Source organism: Xyrauchen texanus, chromosome 50, assembly GCF_025860055.1.
Source record: "Xyrauchen texanus isolate HMW12.3.18 chromosome 50, RBS_HiC_50CHRs, whole genome shotgun sequence".
NCBI lineage: Eukaryota > Metazoa > Chordata > Actinopteri > Cypriniformes > Catostomidae > Xyrauchen > Xyrauchen texanus.
In genome coordinates, this window is record NC_068325.1 from 4,534,687 (window position 1) to 4,555,968 (window position 21,282).

At 37.7% G+C, this 21,282-nt stretch overlaps 1 protein-coding gene across 1 annotated transcript in view; it reads left to right on the plus strand.

Moving 5' to 3' along the window:
• The window catches only part of LOC127641218 (E3 ubiquitin-protein ligase RNF123), a 161,338-nt gene that overhangs the window by 35,459 nt on the left and 104,597 nt on the right, over positions 1-21,282 (plus strand). The window contains exons 23-31 of the mRNA XM_052124042.1: positions 318-510; positions 2,834-2,979; positions 8,650-8,733; positions 8,841-8,948; positions 11,705-11,882; positions 12,117-12,191; positions 14,024-14,111; positions 16,078-16,165; positions 17,188-17,272. Coding sequence (XP_051980002.1) covers positions 318-510; positions 2,834-2,979; positions 8,650-8,733; positions 8,841-8,948; positions 11,705-11,882; positions 12,117-12,191; positions 14,024-14,111; positions 16,078-16,165; positions 17,188-17,272 — 1,045 coding nt within the window. The remainder of the gene's footprint in view (positions 1-317; positions 511-2,833; positions 2,980-8,649; positions 8,734-8,840; positions 8,949-11,704; positions 11,883-12,116; positions 12,192-14,023; positions 14,112-16,077; positions 16,166-17,187; positions 17,273-21,282) is intronic.

Below are 21,282 nucleotides of genomic sequence, written 5' to 3' on the forward strand. Positions count from 1 at the left end.
TATGACATTCTTTATTCATTGGAAGACAAAAAAGGAGATGTTAGGCTGTATGTCATTGCATGGGGGGAAAAAAACAACAAAACTCTGCAATGAAAGTGAATGGAGAGCGAGACTAACACTTAACACTGTTCCACTGAAAGAAGCCAGTCATAAAGATTTGGAACAACATGAGAGTGAGTAAATGATGTCTGAATTTTACTAACCCTTCAAATTCATTGGGCAGTGCTGAGAATGCTGTGTCATGTGAATCATGTGGGCCTTTGGAGTCTAGATGTTGAGTAAGAATGACATTGTGTGTATGTGTGTGTAAACCACAGAGACCATCTGGAGCCGTTGCCATGGGTGGTGCTTTGGCCCGGCCCAGCTGGTTGAGTTCCCCGACACTGGGCAGAGCCAATCGCTTCCTGAGCACCGCCGCCGTCAGCCTCATGACCCCTCGACGACCTCTTGCCCCGCCTGAGAAGGTCATGGTCCGAACGCTTGCTGTTGAAGAGAGGACAGAGGAAGACAGTAAGACAACTAACAAGCTTTTAACCTGTCAAAGCATAAACAGAACTAAAATACTGCTGATTGTTAACATAGCTAATGCATATAACTGGTAATCAGAAGGTCACTGGTTCGATCCCCATAGTCACCACCATTGTGTCCTTGAGCAAGGCACTTAACTCCAGGTTGCTCCGGGGGGATTGTCCCTGTAATAAGTGCACTAAGTCGCTTTGGATAAAAGCATCTGCCAAATGCATAAATGTAAATGTAGTGACTACAGGAATAAGCTATTGTATTGCAAGTTATTTCTACTAGCACTTTTTATAAGTGGAGTAAAGTTTTGTGCCCCATTACTTAAAAAAAAAACACGAGGCCCAAAATTCATAAAAAGTTTGAATAGTTTTAAAAACAAGTATCAAATATCTGCATTTGTTAAGCATAACCATTCAACCTTGTTATCAAAGTTATTGTGAGAAAAATTATCACACAAATATATTTAAGTTATGGGAAATAAAAGCAATCAGTACCATATACATATGTGTGTATATGTGTGTATTTTATAATTGTTTTAAATTTAATTTAGTTCTTTTTTTTTATGTTTATTGCTAGATAATACAGATTCACACAAATCTGGGTTTATACTGTATTTAAACGCTTCCTGAAATTTGGTTAAATGGTAAAAAAGAAAGAAAATGTGAACCGAAAATACAACTTTTTTTGTTTATTTGTACTTGTTCACTTCTCAAATTGAAATGCACAAACTTAAAACTGTGTTGACACATCCCAAAATTTGGTAACCAGGTTGAAAAAGTGGTAAACCTTATCAAATAAATAGAAAATAAAACGCTCCTAATATTGTTAAATGTTTTTATATTTACTGCTATAATACAAATTCACACAAATCAGGGTTTAAAACTGTGTAGACACATCCCAAAATTTGATAACAGGGTTGAAAAAATGGCAAACCTCATCAAATAAACCGAAAATAAATTGGCACATAATATTATTAAATTATTTTGGTTTACTACGCAAATATAAATTCACACAAATCACTGTTTGAAACGTCATAAAATAAACAAAAAATAAAATGGCTTATTTATTTTTAATGTTTACTGCTTGAATACAAATGCACACAAATCAGGGTTTTAAATGGTTTAGACACACACCAAAATTTGGTAGCAGGGTTGAAAAAAAATTGCAAACCTCACAAAATAAACAGAAAATAAAAGGCTCATAAATTAAATTTTTATTTTTTTAGGTTTACAACTCAAATTGAAATTCACACAAATCAGAGTTTGAAACACTAAAGACAAATCCCAAAATTTCGGTAACAGTTGATAAAATTTCAAACCTCAGAAAATAAACAGGCTCATTTTGTTTATTATTATTTTATATTTACTGCCCAAATACAAATTCACATCAAATCAAAAATCAGGGTTGTCTAAACTGTTTAGATACATAAAAAAATTTGATAAGAGTTAAAAAGAAAATGGCAAACCTCACAAAATAAACAGAAAATAAAACGGCTCATAATATTGTTTTTTTGTTTTGTTTGTTTACTACTCAAATATAAATACACACAAATCAGGGTTTTAAACTGTTTAGACATAGCCCAATAATTTGTAACAGGGTTGAAAAAGTGGCAAATCTAATAAAATAAACAAAATAAAAAAGCTCATAATTTTGTTTATTTGCTTTTTTTAAATGTTTATTGCTCGAATACAAATTCACACAAATTAGGGTTTTAAATAGTTTAGACACATCCCAAAATATGGTAATAGAATAGAAAACTTTAAACTGTATTAAGACCCAGCCCAAAATTTGGATTAGAAGGTTAAATATATTGCAAACCTCATATAAAAATTAAACCAAAAATAAAACCGCTCATACATTTTGTTTATTTGATTTTTGTTTTTGTTTATTGCTTGATAATAACAGAGAATATATATATATATAGAAAAAATCTAAATGCATAAATTGAACCTCCTGATCTTGACTATCCACTTTATTCTGAAGTTTAAACACCCATTTCACCAATACATTGTTGATCTATTGTTGAATGAGTTATAGAGTTCCAGGCCCTATTTGTACCAGATTCATGAAAAGTCACTGCTGTGTATATATATTCAGATTTTTAGCTGATGCCCAACACCATGCCAACCTCACTCCACAATTGCACAGGAAGTCTGTTGGAAACCAAATATCTTAGCTATATCTCCCAAAAAGCAAAGAAATCTATCATCTACCTCAGTGAGAACCTGACGTTTTAAACTTTGCTCATCTCCCTCTTTCTCTCCTTTCTTTCCCCCCTGCCAATACTCTCTCACCCTTTTCTTCCCATCTTCAGTCGAGGGAAGCCATGGTAACGATGGCCTGTTGCTGGGGCGACCGTTAGAAGAGCCAGACCAGCCAATCACGGAGAAGTCACTGTTAGAGATTCTGGATGGAGTTGTGATGATGTACAATCTGAGCGTTCATCAACAGCTTGGCAAGGTACAGGACTAAGAGAACAAAACACGGCCCTTTGGGACGTGTCTTTGTGTCTGTATGTCAAACCGACCCAACCGACACATGCAATTCGATCGCTGCAGAGCTTGGTTTTGACATTTTGTTATCTAATGCGATGACATTTCAGATGTTAAGTGTGGCTTAAGTGTCCAAATACTTTTTAAGGCCACTGTTAAATTCTATTGGCACAGCCTTAATTCTTTTCTTAAGTCGTTCTCTTTTGATAAAACACAAAATGTTCCATTCACGAATTGGAGGCCAGTGGTGTTCACAAAAACCTCACGACCTTGAGTTGTTTTTTCCAAGTCCCATTGCACAAATTGTAACAATTCAGACTGATTTAGCAGAGGCTTATTGTGCAGCTCACCTTGACCGACCCACTCAACGTGTCGATGCTTTCAACACTGAGTCACCGGTAATACATGGACTATGTCCTGACAGCAGCTCTGTTAGTGTTTCACTCTTTCAATATCGAGAAGAAAGAGTATACAACATAAAAACTGTGGAGCACTCAAAGGCTGTAAATTGTATATAATTCATACTCTCTGTAAAGTGCTTCGCTCGGCAGAGTCGTGTACAACAGCAACCTCTGTTTCCTCGAGCGTGTCTGTAGCGTTGAAGAGAGATTTCAATCACAGAGAGTGATAGGTCTTCTGTCTGCTTTCCTCTTGTCTTTTTTTGTAGCTCTCACTATGAGTTTGTGTGCGGTTGTTTTATGTATAAGCTTTCTTCTGCAATTTGTTTTATTTATTTATTGTGTTCGGGTCATTTTTGACCCGGGAGACGTAGATAATAATTTTTAAATACCCCAGTTTTTAGTATGGAAACCAGACTTTGGGACCTTGTCTCGACTATTAAAATACACATAATAATTTTTTTCGGCAGTTTTAAACTAATTTAGCTTAAAAACAAAGTAAAGAAGTGTTCATTTTGTATACTTGAGTTGTACAGTTGTTCTGATGATGTTTAATTGAAAAAGTATATGTTGGTTTCATTAGTTTTGGCCATCAAGGTGTATTGAGCAGTTATAGGAAATTCATTCAAATTTCTAGTAATTCTCACATTAGATGTTTATTTAAATTGAATATTATTTTATATTCAGATAAAAGTTCACATAAATGTTTATACAAAAATATGTCTTCACATGTGTCTCACTGGTTTTGCTGTAGTTCATGTATATTTTGATATGTCAAATAATTTCTACATTTTATTATTTCAAAAAAATAAATAAAAAAAGCCATATTAATAAAACTTTTGTATTTGTCAGTTAACATGCCAAAAATATCAATCTTTTTACATTTATGAATGGTTAAGAACCTAATAATGACTTACATTATAGTTTTATAATAAGCTTGAATTCCACCAGGTCTAAATTGACCCACGAATGCAGTTCTGAATGCAATATTTAAACCGAAAATGTTTAAATGACGGTGCTCTAAACCTGTTTAACATCCTTCTTCTTTGGAACACAAAAGGAGATATTTGAAAGTGTTTTTGCTGCTTGTTCCATATGAAATAGGATGGCAATTGTGCTGTCAAGCTCCGAAAAGCACCATTAAAGTAGTCCAAATGACTCGTTCGCAAATTTCGAAGTCTTCTGAAAACATACCATTGCTTTTGTGTGTGGAAAACATTCAAATTTAAGTCATTATTTACTGAAAACCTTCCCCTTCGCCACAGCTCTCAAATAGCATTTGCACTTTCGCATATTCAAAATTGGTGGAAAAAACAGTTTGAACATCCTTAAAAATGTGTCCTTTATTGATCCACAGAAGTAAAAAAAACAAAACAAAATGTGTTAAAACGCACTGACTGCCAGATTGTGAGCTGTGAGTAATTTATCAAACAAGCTGTCATTCATCAAAAGAATATTGAGAGTTGGGGTAACTATAGAAACGGTGGATCCTGGCTTTGTGTTCATAGTACTACAACATTTCCAGCATTATGAAAAACATGTTTTACAGAAAAGCACAATAGCGTCATTTGAAAAAGTAGCATTCAGACTTTGTCTACATTGTGTTTCCACATGTCAACATTAGATCTCTCCTGTTATAATCAATGGAGCTCTCCAAGAACCAAATGCATCCACTCGGACACTCCTAGCACCAAAAAGGGACAAACACAATGTGACAATTTAAGTTTACAAACCAGTTTCTATTTTTTATTTCTTTATTCTGTTTTCTGTAGAGTCACTCAAGTATTAAATTGCACGGCAGTATTGGTTCAGTTAAAGTTTTATAAACACAATGTCTCATTTGTACCATGGCTTTGGAAGTATATTTAAAGTGGCTCAGTTTCATTTTGAGATTTCTATGGAACTCTGTTGGAACTTGATTAGATTTACATCACAACCTGTCAAGCAAAACGGTCTGATTTGACTAACATGGAGTTTATAAATGCTTTCTTCATTGTCTTGGCACAGTGCAGTCATATGACTAGCCTTTATTATGGATATATGCTAGAATTCAGCTAGTGTAGAGGTGTATCACCATCACATCTTGCATTTTATCAAAGTCATTTTTGATTCCACTGAGATTAAGAGAGCCACATACCAAAATCCCAGTAAGTAATCCAGACGAGGCCTTACATTTAGGGAACACAGCCTAAAGTGGTCACGCACATTGAACTGAGCTGTGTGATGATGAGAGATTGTTTTGTTTTTCCAAAGCCTCTAGCTTTTTCCGTACGAAATTTACTCTCACTTGGGAAATCTTAAAGGAAAAGTTTATGAAAACATTTTAATTGTCTCTCTTTCAAAGAAACAAATGGTGAATTTTTTTGAAGGCCAAATATACAAAGAGCACCTTAAATGTGTCTTAATATTACTTCATTTGACTTGTGCACTGTATACCAAGCCTGTACCATCTGAAGTCATCCTATACCTTTTTGTTATGAACAAACCAAAATGGAAGTTGTTATTCATGAATGAACTTTCCCTCTGCACTGAAATGGACTACAAATGTCATGTGTAATACCAAAACGGCTCCATATTTGATTTGAGAGCAGAATGAAAGATTTTCATTGAATAAAGACTAAAGGTTTAGTAAGTTCCACACACAGAGCTATTGCATGAATTTCATAAAACCGGTCAAGAAAGTTTCCTTACCCCAGTTCATATGCAAAAAATTATTTATTATTTTGTTTCTTTTGATTTTGAAGCCAACTTTTATGGCCATTATGATTTTTTACATTGTAACATTTATTATCTACTTTTCAATGTTATATATATTTTATATAAATAAACATTGAACAGCAGTATCTTTTTTACTGTAATACAGCAAAAATGTATTACTTTGCGGTAATGAGTATCAGCATTGAAAACAATGGGAATTGTACTCATAAAATGTCTGGATGTGTTGCGGTAATGAGAATCAGTATTGAAAACAATGGGAATTGTACTCATAAAATGTCTGGATGTGTTGCGGTAATGAGAATCAGTATTGAAAACAATGGGAATTGTACTCATAAAATGTCTGGATGTGTTGCGGTAATGAGATTCATCATTGAAAACAACTGGACTATTGAATGTAAAATGTCTGGACTCGTTGCTGTTATGCAAATCATTGAAAACAGTGGCAATAGTAAAAGTAAAATGTCTGAATGTGTTGTGGTAATTAGTCATCGAAATCAATAGGAAAAGGAATAGTAAATAGTTGTTTATGAAAGTCATCACTGAAATTAATGGTAAAAGTAAAGCAACCGGACGTGTTGCGGTAATTAGTCATCATTGAAAACAATGGGAATAGTAGGACTGGGTAAAACTACTGATTTTCCAATGCATCGTGAGCTTTGTTTGAACGATCTTGGTATCGATTCTTAAATCCCAAGATATATCATTTTCTCTACGTGGCAACCGTTTATAATGCTAGTAAGTCACTAGCATATGCAACCAAATTTCCCACTATGTAACTAAATGTGTCTGTAATTATTTTTGTTGAATGTGTGAAAGTGAAAGAGTTTTGAGAACGGGCCAGTCTTCCGTGCCCTACTTAAAATACCCCTGTTCAGCGCCTTGCCTACGCACTGAGAACCATTGCCTTAGGGAATAGTAAAAGTAAAACATCTGGACATGTTGCAGTAAGGAGAGTCATCATTGAAACAATGGAAATAGGAAAAGTGAAATGTTTGGATGTGTTGCAGTAATAAATAAGCTTTGAAAACAATGAAAATTGTAAAAGTTAAATGTCTGGACGTATTGCGGTAATGAGATTTATCATTGAAAATGATGGCAGTATTAAAAGTACAATTTCTGGATGTGTTTCAGTAATAAATAATCAAAATCAGAATCGGAATAAGCTTTAATGCCAAGTATGCTCACGTACACAAGGAATCTTTTTTGTGATAATAGAAACAAGCTAGTGCACACAGAATATTACAGCGAGACAGAATATAAAACAAGGTAAGAGTATTAATAGACATACAAATAAATAGGACATATAACATAGAATGGTGTATGTACATGTGCAAGTGGTGATATATGTGCAAGGTAGGGGCATGTACAGTTACAGTATATGACATTATACATATGTACATGACATATTTTTGCCTTATTGCACTATGGGAGTTCTGAAGGCAGTTAAATTGTTCATGTGGTAAATGGCCTGAGTGTAAAAACTGTTTTTGTGCCTGATTGTCCTGGCACAGTGCTCTGTAGTGCCGGCAGTGGAAACGGGGGTAATAGTAAAATTAAAACATCTGTGTGTGTCGCGGTAATGAGAATCATCATCGAAAACGATAGGAATAATGAAAGTTAAACGTCAGAATGCAGTATGGTTATGTGAATCATCATTGATAACAATGGAAATAGTAAAATGTAAATGTCTGGATGCATTGTGGTAATTGGAATCATCAAAAATGAGGGGGACCGTAAAAGTAAAGCATCTGGATTTGTTGAAGGATTAAATAAGCTTTGAAAACAATGGGAATGGTAAAAGTAAACATCTAGTCGTGTTGCGGTAATGAGAATCATAATCCGAAACAATGGTAATAGTTAAAGTTAAACATCTGGATGCATTGCAGTAATGAGAATCATAATTGAAAACAATATAAATAGTAAAAGTAAAACATGCGAGCGTGTCATGATAAGAATTAGGAGATAAAATGTGCTTAAGTGTCCTGAAAACAGTGTAACTATGCAAACAATCTTGTAGGCTTCAGTTTCTTTATATAAAATGTAATAACTTTTTTTTTTAATTATTATTATTATTATTATTATTATTATTGATTTGGGGTTAAATTTTAACAGGTTTCATGAAAAATAAACAAGAATGTACAATGGGGTTTGCCATGCATTGGCAAAGCATTCATTTTAGCATTTTCATACTTGCATAAATTATGTTTCTGGCCTTAGTGTGCACATGTGTGTCTTGTAAAGAAACCTGTTCTAATATCAGCTCCATCTGAAAGGTTGGTGGTCTGTTCAGTATGACCACTTTAAACCTATCTCTGCCCACAGGACAAGGTTACTAGTGTGATAATTTACCCCTTTTCCCTCTACTTAAATGGGTGGCTATTTTGAACTGCAGCAGGATGGCTAGCGATTATGTTGCAGCTTGAAAACAAGGGTAATTGTCTGTAGCTACTAGCTCACAGGGAGTTTGGAATTTGATGTTCTCATGTCTTGTCATGTCATTATATACTGTATTATTTCTGCAGATGGTGGTTGTATCTGATGATGTTCATGAATACGCTGTCGCCCTCAAAGACACGGAGGAGAAGATCGCCCGATGCCCGAGCAGAGTAGGACAACCACATAACTCCACATTTGTATTGTAATATATGTGTATTTAATGCTGCAAGTTTCTCAGTGTTATTATTTATTATATATACTTATTTTATTTTGGCAGAGACCGGATATTCTAGAAGAGTTGCAAAAGAGCCAAAAAGTGTTTGCTGATAAGCTGAACCACCTGAGTCGTAGGTTGGCCTGGATCAACGCTACCATCTACTCCAAGGTACTGCTGACAACACTGTCTGAAAACCCAATGAAATATAGGGTGAACCAAATGTCCCTATAATTTTCAGTGGTGTAATTTTCTTAACTTATATAGAGTAGAAATTATTTTAATGTGATTTTCTAATTAATTGCCCATCATGTGGTCTTATGACCTATAAGCTATGCATCAGGATGTGGCCTATAAAGAGCATGCATTTAAAACTGCCTTGATTTGGCTTTTCAAAAGGGCAATTAGGGAATAGAGCGTTGTGTATATTCTTTAAATGCCAATACGTTTGTTAAAGAACTTTCTGCAGATGGAATGACAATAATGATTTTTAAAGGGGTCATAGCATGGAAAACATGACTTTCCTTGCTCTTTTGAAATAAGAGTTTGATGACCTACATAGACGTACTCTTAAACATATGAACGACGCCAAGATAACTCATTTTAGATGCGAAGAGGTTAGCCAATCATTAAAAACGTCATTTACACAATGGGTGTTAACAACCTGTTTAAAGACTATTAGTAGTTTTTGTCCATGCATGTTAGCTTTGAAGACATCTTTATACTGGGGTACTCTTAAACGTTGACAAAATTGGTAAATAAAACTCATAAAAGTCAATTGGCTTTTTATAAAAAGGGATGATCCATTTGATATGTCTTACCCAAACTTCATGTTTCAGTAGGAAATACATCAACACAAGAAAGAAAACTACTCTCATCAAGCAATTTAATGGGGTCTTTAATTCTAAGGGTCAAACAGAGGGATTGTATCGGCTCCCATACTGATGTTTTTAGATGGATTGGTATCGGTCTGACAAGCCCGATCCAAATCCGATACTGTGTGTTAGTCATGTTCATTCATGTCAAGCTCCAAAAATGACATAACATAACCACTAAAACACAATTAAAGTAGTTTATACTGTTTGACTTGTGCATTGTATTCAAAGCTACTTGAAGGCGTACGATAGCTCTGTGAATAACAAAAGGCTGTGTTTAATAACTAAATATATAAAATGCATGTGCAGCTCCAGCGTGTCGGTGAAATGGCGCTGCTCTGTTTACACACACATTTGCATTTTATTTTTAGCCATCACGCATTGTGCAACGTTTGAGAGCTACTCACGAACAACATCTCCAGCATTTGAATAATAAGCGAATTAAACTACTGTGAACTTGCCTATAAACAGACACATACAGAATGTCCTGGAGAGTTCAGAATGTCAGAATAAAAGCCTGAGTGTTTAAAAGTTAAAGGTGCACGAATGAAATATATTACTCTTGTATTTAAAATTTAAATTGTTATAAAATTATAACAATATTTAAGTTTAATGGGTTCCAACAGGAAACCGATGGAGTGCGTACTCCAGGTAGGGAAGGAGGTATTGCCCCAAGTGAAGGAGTTGAAGTACCTCGGGGTCTTGTTCACGATTGAGGGGACAATGGAGCGGGAGGTTGGCCGGAGAATCGGGGCAGCGGGGGCGGTATTGCACTCGCTCTATCGCACCATTGTCACGAAAAGAGAGCTGAGCCGGAAGGCAAAGCTCTCGATCTACCGGTCAATTTTTGTTCCTACCCTCACCTATGGTCATGAAGGCTGGGTCATGACCGAAAAAGTAGGTCGCGGGTACAAGCGGCCGAAATGGGCTTCCTCAGAAGGGTGAGGAGCTTCTCCCTTAGAGATAGGGTGAGGAGCTCAGTCATCCGCGAGGAGCTCGGAGTAGAGCCGCTGCTCCTTTGCGTCGAAAGAGTCAGTTGAGGTGGTTTGGGCATTTGGTAAGGATGCCCCCTGGCCGTCTCCTTAGGGAGGTGTTTCAGGCACATCCAGCTGGGAGGAGGCCTCGGGGAAGACCCAGGATTAGGTGGAGAGATTACATCTCCACACTGGCCTGGGAACGCCTCGGGGTCCCCTAGTCAGAGCTGGTTAATGTGGCTTGGGATAGGGAAGTTTGGGGCCCCCTGCTGGAGCAGCTGCCCCCGTGACCCGACTTCGGATAAGCGGTTAAAGATGGATGGATGGATGGATGGATGGATGGATGGGTTCCAAAAAATAACTGTGAATGAAAAGTGGACTGATGTCTTACAACTAAATTGAGCTAATAGAGATCTGAATCCTTTAAAGTCCAGATACAAGTTGAATGTTTTTTGCAATAAAATGTTTCTACTGAACACCTTAGACTGGAATTATAAATTACATTTATATTGAAATAATGTGTAGTTAAATGTTTGTTTATTTACATATAATTAGCATCACTCAGTGAGGTGTATATTTATTCTAAACTGATTATGGAAAAAACACACGGATCGGTATCGGCCGATACTGAGATTTCTGATATCGGATCGGAAGAGAAAAAGTGGTATCGGCGCATCCCTAATGCATTTACAGTGTTGGACATTGTCAGTAGACCAATAGTAATAAAAAATCATTTTTAAATAACTAAAAATAAAGACATTTTCTACAATTCCACATTGCTAAATATCCTCAAACTTGAAGACACACCCATTAAATGTTACGCGGTTCAAGGATGGGAAAGGAGGAGGTGGGAACTGGCTGAGCTAAACATAAACTTTAATGATACAAAAGAACTTTTAATTTGGGAACTCGGCACTGGGCGTGCATCCTTGCGGCCGGCCACGCCCTCCTCCTCGTCACAAATGCCCTTTAAAGTAACATTGGTAATTTCATTCATGCAGTTTTTCAATTATTAGCTTACTAGATTGTTATTACATGCTTAAATACTTGATATTTGATTACAATTTTGTTCATGTAGGAAAAAATGTTGGATTTGTACTGGCTCCTGCGAGTTTGTATTTGCACTATCGAGCATGCCGATAGCACTGGATCTCTTTTCGCCTTCATGCCGGAGTTCTACCTCAGTGTGGCCATGAACAGTTACAGCGCCCTCAAGAACTACTTCAGCCTCTCCAACTGCATGGAAGAACTTCCAGGTACTTCTCGACTTTCTTCACTCCTGAACTACTACTATCTACTTTTACACCTTGGCATGCACATGTACTATTCACTTTAACTAAAGTGACCTATAAGGAGCGTTCTACATAGGGAGGAGCTCTAAAGTACAGAACAATTGATATCTAAAAGACTATCTTTTTGGAGCAGATCATTTGTGTGCTGAACATTTTACTAACGCTTATGTTTCATGATTTTGCATCTGTTTCACTCAGGTTATGAGAACACGCTCGCACAGCTTGCGGCAATTCTCGCCAAACACTTTGCAGATCCACGCATCGTCGGGACAGGTGAGAGTAATTGTCTTTAAATGCACATTAAACCCACAGGTCTCTATGAAATTTTCACCCTATGACCCAGGTCCCTCATTTCATATAAATATATTTGATTTTTTATGCCTATTTTTTTTTTTAACCAACTGGCCAAAAGGACTCAAAATGAGTAGTAGCACCTCTCCCACCACACCTTCCTCAACAAGCCACATGATTTCAAAATGCATGTCTGTAAGTTACGTGTAGAAGTTTATCCTTAACCCTAAGAATGAGCCGTAGTAATAGTGACATTTGCCCACCGCAAACACCATTACAGTATAATGATGTACATTTCAAATAGACTTGGAGCTAAATAGAATGTATTCCTTAAAAGTGCACCTGCTGTACAGTAGTTATATTAATTCTTAATGATTAGTAGCTTCATTTAAGTATATAATTTGGTTCCAGACAGAGATCATATGATAAAGCCAGAGCCATTATGATTTATGACAAATATTGACATCTGTCTGTCCATCAGTCCGTCCGTCTGCCTGTGTGTCTATCTCTATCTGTCTGTCTGTCCTATCCATTCGTACGTATGTCTCACTCCCACCAGCTCTTTCCAAACTCTCTCTCTCTCTCTCGCTCTAATATTCCCATTACAGCAGGAAAAGAAATACTAGGATGATCATTTATTTCCAGCTGTTTTAATGGAAATAACCTAATATAGCCATTGGCTCGTACCGTTCATCACTGCGGTTCATTTCTCACATAAAGGTGTAATTAAAAGCTTCCTCTCTCAGCTCTCAGGCAATATGGAGTCATTTGCAAGATGAGTTTGAGCCGCAGTATTTTCTTAATCCTGTTTGAGCTGAGGACTGTGAAACACTCGACTCTGAATCATAAGTGAGCTGCTATGCAAATGAACAGATGTTATTAGACACGACCCATTTGTTCCAACTGCATTTCATAAGCAGGCTTTTTATTATGTTCACACACTGTTATGCTGATGCATTCAGTTTTGTTTAGTTTTTTTGCATATTTGTCTTGCTTTCTGTGGGATTGGTTACTGAACACGGCTGAAAACAGGGCAGTTGAACAGCAAGCGGACAAAAGTGTGCACTTACCAGTTCCGTTTAAGCAAAAAAAAAAAAAAAAAACGCTTTTATGCCTGAAGAGCAATTCTTTTGTTGTGTGTGGTGTGTTTTGATTAAATAGAAAATTCTATTTATGTAGCATGCCTCTTTCTCATGATCAAGGTCTTTATATATTTTCCTGAACAAAAGTGGAGCCGAGTCGTTAAGAAATGGTTAAGAGTTCTTGATTGGCAAGCACAATAGTCTCCGCAAGCATGCATACAAATGTTGTTTGCTTTGACACAAACATTGTCTTCCCTTCCTCTTTTAGTTCAGTGGTTCTCAACCGGTGTATCTTTTGGACCCAAATTTTACATTGGACATCACTTGCAACCCAACCTGTCTCAAATATAACCTGCATTTAATGTAGTCTGGGTCGTATTTTTCTTTGACCTTGCAAAGTTCTGTTTATATATACTGTATATATTTTGAGAATGAGGGCATGTCACAGAAACTAGCCATTATGGCATCTGTCCACTCTGGAGTGCTTCTACCAAGCGAAAGAATTTCTGTACTGTGGAATTGTGTAGAAGAATTTTGCTCCCCCTTTTAAAGACGAAAAGCCTTTTTATTTAGCTTTTTTCTGTGCAGCATTATGTGGTTGGCTGCAGTTTATTGAGGACATTTAGCATTGCTTCCTATTTTCCTGCTGCACGTGACCCTGTCAGAACAGACATTGGGTTGCGACCCACCAGTTAAGAACCACTTATTTAGTTTATTTCTTTTGCTCCACAGATATCAAAGACTCACTGATGCAGGCTTTGGCCAGTTATGTGTGTTACCCGCAGTCACTGCGTGCCGTTGAGAGGATCCCAGAGGAACAGTAAGTGCCCAAGTTCTCATCGGAGCACCAGTGCTCCGAGATCAGGAGTGCTCCTTTTTTAAGGGATACTTCATCCAATAATTACAATTTTGTCCTAATTTAATCATCCTCATCTCATTTCAAACCTTTGTGACTTTCCTTTGCGGAACACAAAAGGACGAAAAAAGAATTTATATCCCTCTCCGACTTTACAATAAGTTGTTATCCACTGCCATTATATTGAAGAGCTTAAAAAGAACCCAAAAATACACTGAGCCAAAATATTATGACCACTCACAAGTGAAGCGAATAACGTTGATCAACTCATAATAAGGCCACATGTCAAGCTCTGGATATATTAGATAGTAAGTGAACAATCAGTTCTCGTAGTCAACGTGTTGATTGCAGGAGAAATGGGCAGTAAGACCTGAGCGACTTTGACATGGGCCAAATTGTTATTGTAATGATGGCGTCAAAAGCGCCTACAATGGGAATGTGAGCATCAAAACTGGACCTTAGAGCAGTGGAAGAAGGTCGCCTGTTCCAACGAGTCCTGTTTTCTTTTACATCACGTGGGTGGCCATGTTCGTGTGTGCCGTTTACCTGGGGAAGTGATGGCACCAGGATGCTCTGTGGGAAGACGACAAGCCGGTGTCTCCCAATTGGAATTCCCAATGTGCTCTAAGTCCTCGTGGTGGTGTAGTGACTCTCCTCAATCGGGGTGGCGGAGGACAAATCTCAGCTGCCTCCGTGTCTGAGACGGTCAACCCGCACATCATATCACGTGGCTTGTTGAGGCATACCGTGTGTGAAGGCTTCACGGCATCCACCGCAGCATCCACGCATATCTCGCCACGTGTCCCACTGAGAGCCAACCACATTATAGTGACTACGAGGAGGTTACCCCATGTGACTCTACCCTCCCTGGCAACCGGGCAAATTTGGTTGCTTAGGAGAATTGGCTGGAGTCACTCAGCACGCCCTGGGATTCAAGCTCACAACTCCAGGGGTGGTAGCCAGCGTCTTTTCCACTGAGCTACCCAGGCCCCTTGGAGGCCATTTGACAAACACATAGACATTTAGTAACACTTTTCATTGTACAAAGAAAAAAAATCACGCACTGCTTTTCAACAATTTGCATCAAATCATAAAATACAACTAAGAACGCGGACAAGCTTCGTGCATCTTTCCCATCTGCCGCTGTCTCTTCTCCTTAAATACTCCTGCCTCCCCTCGCTGGAACGTAAGGCCGGTGTGGCAGGCAGGTGGAAGTCATTCGCCACTTATATTCTCGGCATCACTCTGCCCAGACACTGCTCTGCTCCGCCCTGTTCACCCCAGCCACCTACCTGATCATTGCAGACAAGGTACACCCCTTCATGGCAATGGTATTCTTTCCACCCTGCCACACTGCACACATTGTTCGGGAATGGTTTGAGGAAGATCATGAAGAGTTCAGGCTGTTGCCCTGGCCTTCCCAAGATTTCAATCCGATTGAGCATCTGTGGGATGTGCTGGAACATAAAGTCTGATCCTCAGCGGCTCCACCTCGCAACTTTCAGGACTTGAAGTAGCTGCTGCTAATATTTTGGTGCCTGATACCACAGGACACCTTCAGGGTTTCTTGTAGAGTACATGCCTTGGCGGGTCGTTGCCATTTTGGTATCACACGGAGGACCAACAGCATTTTAGGCAGGTGGTCATAGTGATTTGGCTTATCAGTGTATAATATATTTAAGTCTAACGTAAGACTAATTTAGCTACTTACAGTCTCAACAGAATCCTCGTTCATCTGCCAAAGATTCATTGCCATCAACTACGTGAACTAAGCCAATCAGATCCAAAAATCTCCTGCCATTTTTGTGTGCAATATATATCATATGCTATTAAATATATTTTCCTTTTGGTTTGTACTGTCTGTCTCGTGTATGTCATTGTATTGCAATGTTTTTATTTATCTAATAAAGTTATATGTGATTTATCTTAGGCGAATGGCTATGATGAGGAACTTACTGGCTCCGTATGAGCAAAGACCCTGGGCTCAAACCAACTGGATCCTGGTTCGTCTTTGGAGGGTATACTGCCTTTCTCTTTCCATTAAGCCTGCTCACTTGCAAAATTTCTCCCTCTCTCTGCCTTCCACTCACTTTCTTTTCATCTTTCCTTTGCCTTTCTTTTTTCTCCATTATATCATTAGGTTGAGCTCAGAATAGGTGCATTATATCAGAGACATTATTCAGAATATCTCTGCTGTTTCCATTTAGCATTTTGAAACAACCCTGACAAACCATCTACTCTCATTTAGCTTTTTAACATTTATTATATGGAGAAAGTGAATGCATGGATCTAAATCTTATAAACAATGTGATTCTTGGTCTGTTCTTACTCACCGTAGTGTCTTTTAATGCAGAGCGAATGTTAATATGTGACCTATCCTTAGTCATCGAGCTGTATAGCTGAATTTCTTTGCTGTTGAGCTCCCTCATTTCTTTTAGGCCACGTACTATACATACTGCAGCTAAATACGTTTGTCGCGCCTCCTCTAAGTGCTTAATCCTACTTTTGCATGCAGTATTTCAGCGCAACTGCGTCTTATTCACTTACTCACTAATCACGTGTAATGTAGTTTAACCAGGTACAATCAGTCACATAAATTTAAACTCGTTACATGTTTGTCGTTGGACATGCCCACATTTCATCAGCAAATGATTGCTGTTGCTCATGTCTCTTAAAAACACTTCTGGTTGCTTTGTATCTATAAATTGCCATATGAATGACTCATTTGTAAAAATTTTTTACACCAGTCTGTTTCAGAACAGTCCAGAGAGAGCACACTGTTAAAAAAGCAGAAGCAAAACACAGCACCTCTGTACATTTTGGATGTTAATGCATCTCTCGTTGCTTATGTTTCTTGGGTTAGAAATGCTAACACCAGACTGTTGGCATCTGTGTTACTTGTTTACAGTTTTGGAACATTGCAATGGTAATCATTATGTAATTGATATTTCAGCAGTGCCTGTAGTCCACTCCCCAGGAATTCACTTTTAAGACTGTGCAGTGTGTATTTGGCTTTATATTATATTGCTCTTGTTTTCAGGGTTGTGGGTTTGGCTACAGATACACTCGACTGCCTCACTTGCTGAAGACCAAACCTGAGGATGCCAACCTGCCCAGCCTACAGAGTGAGTCACCAATCTCTTTATTTTCAGCCCATCTGAAAACTTTTTAACTTTGTACTGAAAACTTGACTTGATTTTATGCTTAAAACTTAGATTTTCTCTATTTTCCTTCTTTGGGTTTCTCACTTTCTGTCCTCCCAATTTCTTGACAGTTTGTTAGATATTTTATTATTTCTTATAAAAATTTGAATGTTGATAAAATAGTTTTATAAAAACATGATCAATCTTATAAATCATAATCTGTGATTAATTTTATTCCACACACAGATTTTAAATATGAACTAACTACAGACTGATGAAACCGCACCCACTGTCCTTTTTGGGTCATTTTTTTAACTGAATTGAAAACCAATGAAAACATAGAAATTCATGCGATTATCTAATCAGCCAATCGTGTGGCAGCAGTGCAGTGCATAAAATCATTCAAATACGGGTCAGGAGCTTCAGTTAATGTTCACATCAATCATCAGAATGCAGAAAAATGTGATCTCAGTGATTTGGACTGTGGCATGATTGTTGGTGACTAGATGGGCTGGTCTGAGTATTTCTGTAACCGCTGATCTCCTGGAATTTTCATACACAACAGTTTCTAGAGTTTACTCTGAATGGTGCCAAAAAACATCTAGTGAATGGCAGTTCTGTGGACGGAAATGTCTTGTTGATGATAGAGGTAAACAAAGAATGGCCAGACTGGTTCAAACTTACAAAGTCTATGATAACTCAGATCACCGCTCTGTACAATTGTGGTGAGAAGAATATAATCTCTGAATGCTATACTGAGATACGGGTTGGCGCTGTTTTGGCGGCACGAGGGGGGCATTCTCAATATTAGGCACGCTGATCGGTGTATAAGTACGTTTCTTTTCCAGTTTTATTTAGTCTTGTATTGTCTCGGAATTACTTCTTAAAAATCACAATGAGATAAGGTTTATTTCATAATTTATGGTCTTTCTTTGGTGCGTTTTTTATTTTTGCATGCTCGAGGCTTTTTCCACAAATCTGTGTGTTTGTACTATATGTGTGTGCTTAAATAGGATATGTCTTGGCACTGTCACATTTAATCCACTTTTATTAATGTTCCACTTTAACCTGTCAAAACAAAGCACTCAAGACTGATTCATAATCATAACCAGCTTCTGTGCGTATGTCATTTATCAAAAGTGTTTTTGCTTGTTACTGTATTTATCTTAGAAATTCCTCGAACACTTTTGGCATCTCACAGTTAGTTGGCTTGTTGAATATTCTCTGGGGATATGCACGATCAAAGTTGACCATTGTTTCAATAATAATTAAGGCCAAAATAGTAATGATAGAAACTGAACATGGAGTCTGCTTCATACGGTGTAAGAAGTTTTCAGAATGTTCTTGTCACTTTGATTTTTGCTCATTTGCCACAGTTTTATTGTTTTGACAACAAGCGTAATAACTGATATTTGTGCAGAAACTTTACCTTACTATAGTACATTTAGTACACTTGTAAAAGGAAACTAATTTGTATTTTTTAATTTTTTATACACCAGTCAATTAAAAATTTGATCACTTTGGAAACAAGCACACCTTTCCTTAGCAAGTCACACGATTTCAGGTATCAGAATTTTGATATTTCAAGTTTGATACTTTAGTAAAAGGTTTGTTCACATGAGCAATAGCACTAGTGATGCTTGCCTCAAATATTTTAGGGAAGCTACATCCAAGATGGATAGATTACCCATAAGAGATATTCTGTGTTTGTGGGTTTTACTGTCTGTTATGACTCCTGTTAAGCAGTGTTTGTTCTCTGTTCCTGACCATGGTGGTGGCGTAGTGGCTAAAGCACAGGGCTGTTAATCAGAAGGTTACAGGTTCTAACCCCACAGCCACCACCATTGTGTCCTTGAGCAAGGCACTTAACTCCAGGTTGTTCTGGGGGGATTGTCCCTGTAATAAGTGCACTGTAAGTTGCTTTGGATAAAAGCGTCTGCCAAATGCATAAATGTAAATGTAAATGTCCTGATTGATCATTTTTAACACTGAGTACAGATGCTGGGATATTACTAGGGCAGTTTTGACGTCATTCCATTATTCTGTGGGACTGTAAAACATCTTTGCTTCGAGACTTTAAACTCATTAAAGTTAAACTTAGCACCTTTATGTGAACACGCAAACTCAGCAAGGATGTGGCTGTTCGGTTGTTGTCCATTTATTCCTTTTAGCAGACTCTCAGATTGATACTTTTATGAGGCAATCCATTAACCCAAAGCATCCATTGCATTGGCCACTGATATTTCCCCTGATCAGTTTACTTTGTAGCTCACAGTTTATTGCTAATCTGTTTTGAGGCATAATTTCTGATTGTGTAAAAGATGCCCCTCGGGGTGTATTGAAGGGATAGTTAGCCCAAAAATAGTATTTTCTGTCATAATTTAGTCGCCCTCATGTCGTTCCAAACTCGTATGGCTTTTCTTACCTCTGCGGGGTTTGGGGGAAATATATATTTGAAAGAATTTTACCTTTTGTTTATTTCAAGACAACAGTAGTTGATAATGACCCCCTTTAAAAAACAATGTAAAAAAAAGCACCCCAAGTTCAAGCGCTAACAACGCAAGTTCTGGCGTGACTGACCCAAGTTCTAGCACGAGTGTCACAAGTTCAAGCGCGAACAACGCAAGTTCTGGCGTGACTGACCCAAGTTCTAGCACGAGTGTCACAAGTTCAAGCGCGAACAACGCAAGTTCTGGCGTGACTGACCCAAGTTCTAGCATGAGTGTCACAAGTTCAAGCGGGAACAACGCAAGTTCTGGTGCAATCTTTGGAAGACGGCAAACGACGCAAATGTGAACAACGCAAGTTCTCACATGTACTACGCAAATTCTCATGCAAATGATCAAAGTTCTAGCACAATCTCAATTTATAGTGCAAATGACACAAGTGTGAACATGCAAGTTCTCACATGTACGATGCAGGTTTTTCCATGTACTCTGCAAATCCTTACGTAAACGATGCAAGTTGTTGCGCAATTTCAATTTAGAGTGCAAATGACACAAGTGTGAACAATGCAAGTTTTGATGTGTACATTGCTCACATGTGCTATGCAAATTCTCACCCAAACGATGGAAGTTCGAGTGCACACAATACACTACCACAAACTTGCACTGTTTTTACATTCCAGGGGTTTCTGCACAAGCCATTGTGAACAAGCGTCTCTCATAAACTACTTTAATGATGCAAGTTCTAGCGTGAACGACGCAAGTTGTAGTGAAATCTTAAGTTCTCACGTGAACTTGCTTTTGGTTTTGCAAGGATACAACGCAAGCCATTAACCATAAACTACTTTATGATGTAAGTTTTAATGCAAAACTCGCAAGTTTTAACTCAAAAGTCACAAGTTCTAGCGTGACCGCTGCAAGTTCTTATGCGACAGACTGAAGTTTGAGCATGAACGGCATGAAAATGTGCGCAGGAGAGCTATTGCAGAAGTCAAGATTTTCAGTATAAAAACTTACGTTTTGATTTGTTTCTCACCAAAACTGTTTGTCTTCAGCAGAAATTGATTTTTCAGAGAGCGAGGGGGAAAAAAAGGAACAAACTAATTTCAGAGGTGGGGCAAGTTATTACAATATGATGAAAGATTATAATATAGATGAAAGATATGATTTTTAGAATCATTTGCACTGGTGATTCAGTCACAGTAAGACCAGGAAAGTGTTTTAAAGTTAAAAGGGTCACTTTTTATTTCATGTGGATGTTAAAGGTCCTGTCCAGTGGTGTACTAGTGTCTGAAGAGGTGGGCATATTCCTGCATATGCCCTACACTACTGGTGCTGTCCCAAAGCCTTTTAAGCACTTATGGTCCTCCAATTCAGTTCACTGACACCAATGTTATCAGTTGTACTCGCTATCGAATTAAGATCTTCTCTTCAAGTTGATTGTGAAAAGCATTTGTCTTGATTTTCTTTTGTTCTCTCCTCTCTTTTATAGAATAAAATGGCAGATAAAATGTATTTGCAATCTCACACTTAATTTCAGTTTAAGCT